This window comes from Colletotrichum destructivum, chromosome 12, assembly GCF_034447905.1.
Source record: "Colletotrichum destructivum chromosome 12, complete sequence".
Lineage (NCBI taxonomy): Eukaryota > Fungi > Ascomycota > Sordariomycetes > Glomerellales > Glomerellaceae > Colletotrichum > Colletotrichum destructivum.
The window spans coordinates 402,633-405,702 of NC_085907.1; the positions used below are offsets into that span (position 1 = coordinate 402,633).

The 3,070-nt window shown below is 50.3% G+C and overlaps 1 protein-coding gene across 1 annotated transcript; it reads left to right on the plus strand.

The window, feature by feature from the left end:
• On the plus strand, positions 1 to 1,085 carry CDEST_15533 (uncharacterized protein). Its single transcript, XM_062931688.1, has 2 exons — positions 1 to 154; positions 231 to 1,085. Exons 1-2 carry the CDS (start codon positions 57 to 59, stop codon positions 865 to 867), a joined length of 735 nt encoding a protein of 244 aa, XP_062787739.1. The 5' UTR covers positions 1 to 56; the 3' UTR covers positions 868 to 1,085.
• The last annotated feature ends 1,985 nt before the right edge of the window (positions 1,086 to 3,070 follow it).

Genomic DNA, 3,070 nt, shown 5'->3' on the forward strand with positions numbered 1-3,070 from the left:
AACATTACCTTTTTTAGTAGTAACCGCTTGGAACAAAATACAGCACATTCTCAACAATGATCAGAGTCTCCTGCGTTGTCGTGCTCCTAGCAGTCTGTATGCTAGCATGCGCTCGCGTACTTGTTCCGCCTGGCTTCCTCCAAGACATCAATCGGTTCGTTGGCACACTCTGCGCACATGGACACTATCCACGTACCTGTACGGGGCCAGTTTGAGCTAATTACAAACAGCTTTTCGAACTCCCTTTCGGGAGATGGTGTCCAGAGTGATGACCCGAATCGGTCTCAAGTAACCCCTCCCAAACCTGACATTTCGATGAGGGCCGGGGGCTTGGAACCGCCCATCGCTGCCAATATGTTATCGGCGAGGGGTTGGGATTCTCCAGACTTTCAGCAACTGGCGCAGTCTACTACGGAGTCCGACGAGCAACAGGGGGAAAAGGAGAAGAAGAAGAAGGAGGAGGAGGAGGAGGAGAAAAAGAAAAAGAAAAAGAAGAAGAAGAAGAAGAAGAAGGTGAACAAGGGGGGTGTTGGCGGTAGTGGCGCCTGTAGGGGTAGCGGCGTAGGTAATAATTGTACTGACAGTGGTGGTGTTGGCGGTGGTGTTGGCGGAGGTGGTGTTGGTGGTGGTGGCGGAGGTGTTGGTGGTGATGTTGGTGGTGATGTTGGTGGTGGCGGCGATGTTGGTGGTGTTGGCGGTAGTGTTGGCGGAGGTGGTGTTGGTGGTGGAACCGGAGGTGTTGGTGGTGGAACCGGAGGTGTTGGTGGTGGAACCGGAGGTGTTAGTGGGGATGCCGGCGGCGGTGCCGGCGGCGGTCCCGGCAGCACTTCCTGCGGTGTGGCCGGCGCCAGGATCGGCAGGGCATAAGCAGTATGCTGGATTAGGAAAGATAACAGGCCTCAACGTGTTGTGCTGCTCAGCTATAACAGACACGGTGTATCCCATCGACTGCGGAATGGCTACAGTACATCCCCGTGAGGGGTAGTAGCCACTCAGGAGTCAGCCAAGCCTTATTTCGACCAACCAGATAGCCCAGTTTTTCGGTACCTCTCGCGTCTATATATTCTGGTTATGATAGAAGTACCAGCATTCTTCTGAGGTACACATCGCAACCCCACACTGCTCACACCCTGATCTCGTTTTTTTCCTTCGGTCTCGTGAGTTCCGTGAGACTTCGCCTAGGACAACCTTAGGCCGATTACAAGCCACGCAGGCAGAGGGGGTCTTCCGTGAGACTCTCGAATGCTGTTCCCACGGTATAGTGTCTGTCGGAACATTAGCTGTCCGGCCGCCGGCCGGATGACTCGTGTGCCCGGAAGGCTACATATCGGCCTCTAACGGCCGTGGCAATAACCTCCCTTTGTATTCCACTCACTAAGCAATATCATAAGTAGACCAATATAACGAGTCTTCGTTGCTTCACCTCGCCGTATATACGGATACCTGGTATAGTTACCAACAGGGACTTTTGCCGAAATTGCTTCCTCCATAATCTCTTGATATATGATAAGCCATTCGGTTAGCCTGGTTCGTTTGATTGACCGCTTGTGAGCATTGTATCTCTGTAGAACCTGCTGCTGTCTGGCGAATCTGTCTGGCTCCAGTTGAGCCTTCAGGGCCTTGACCATGTCCCTCACTGTTGGTTGGCCTGTGACTTGACCAAGATAAACTTGATCAACCGTGGAAGTCAACCATTCAGCAACTTTGATGATTCCCGCTTTTCTAGCTTCGTACTTCCTCATGGAGTTTCTGTAGTTGAAATCTATAAGGCGCATTGTGTCGGAGAAGTCTGCTGAGCCTACAGCTGGGAGAGGCTCTGGTTGAGGCTCTGAATTCTTTGTGTTTTGGTTTGGATCTATGTATTGCCAGACTTCGTGGAAGTTGGCCACCATTTTAAGGTTGTTTAGCCATTTTACCCAGTCGGCGTCGCTTCGGAGCCTCTGAGTTGATTTAGAAGAGTCCATAGTGATGGATCTGCTGAGTTCCTCCTGTGTTAGGAGATGTTGAAGCTTGAGAATTGTGTTGAGTTTCGAGTTGATTGCCTCGTCTGTGGAGGACTTCGAATTGTTTGACACGTCTGTGGACTTTGAGATTTGTACCTCGTCTTTGGAGGACTTTCTTATTCAGCTGATAGCTGGTGATCTTCGTATCGCGAGAGCAGATCTTGTTGGCTGCCTTCTGGCCATTTCAAGTGCCAGGGGTTGCAATGGTCTCAATCGACTTGGATTCGGCGATTAAGAGCCAATTGCCAGAAATCAACTGGGCTCATAACTGTCAGGCGACAGCTTGGCAGCCAGCAATAATGTGCATATTGGTCTATTCCTACTAAGCGAGTGAGGTGATGTTGTTGTTGTTGACACGTCTTTCTAACCTTAAACAATAAACAGAACAAGGTTTCAAGGCCATAATGCCTATCCCATCGGGTGCTGCTTGACGCCATTTTTGCCAAGTGACAGAATCCATGCATGCTTCTATGCGAGTCATGGACATAACCCATCCAGGATGGTCTGACTGTACTTAAACAGGCCAGCCTGTCATTTCCACCTGGCCCTAGCTCTGGAACAGTTATTAGGATAGCATTAGGCCCACAAGCCTGTGGTGATCCCATCCACTCTTTAGTACGAATAAGACACTCTTTTCTGCTCACTCATATATGCATATTCCGCTGGCCACCCTGACTAACCGTCAGTTATGAGCCCAGTCGACTCTAGCAACTGTCGTCTTGATTGATTCCTTCAGCCAAGAGGCAAGGACCTGTCACTCAGACAGCATCAATCGATCAAGTGCATTGCAACTCTTGAGACTATTCAGTCTCCTTTGGCCAGCGCCAATCCTGCAGCCACACAGGCCAGGATCTTCAGCTTCAACGGAAGCAACAACTCTGCCTCTCTATAGGCAATCGATCCATCCTAACGATATCGATACAACCCCACAAGGCTACAATTGCCTCTTCCTCAACCATGGAGTCATCTAAGGTCACTCAGAAGCTGACTTCTGACGCTGACTGGACCAAATGGTACGGAAACCTCAAGCTGGTGTCTAGGATCCATGAGGTCTGGAACTATATAGA

Coding starts and splice junctions, on each gene's coding strand:
- CDEST_15533 (XM_062931688.1), top strand. CDS start 57: ATGATCAGAGTCTCCTGCGTTGTCGTGCTCCTAGCAGTCTGTATGCTA. Junction 155..230: donor TTCCTCCAAGACATCAATCG/GTTCGTTGGCAC, acceptor AATTACAAACAG/CTTTTCGAACTCCCTTTCGG.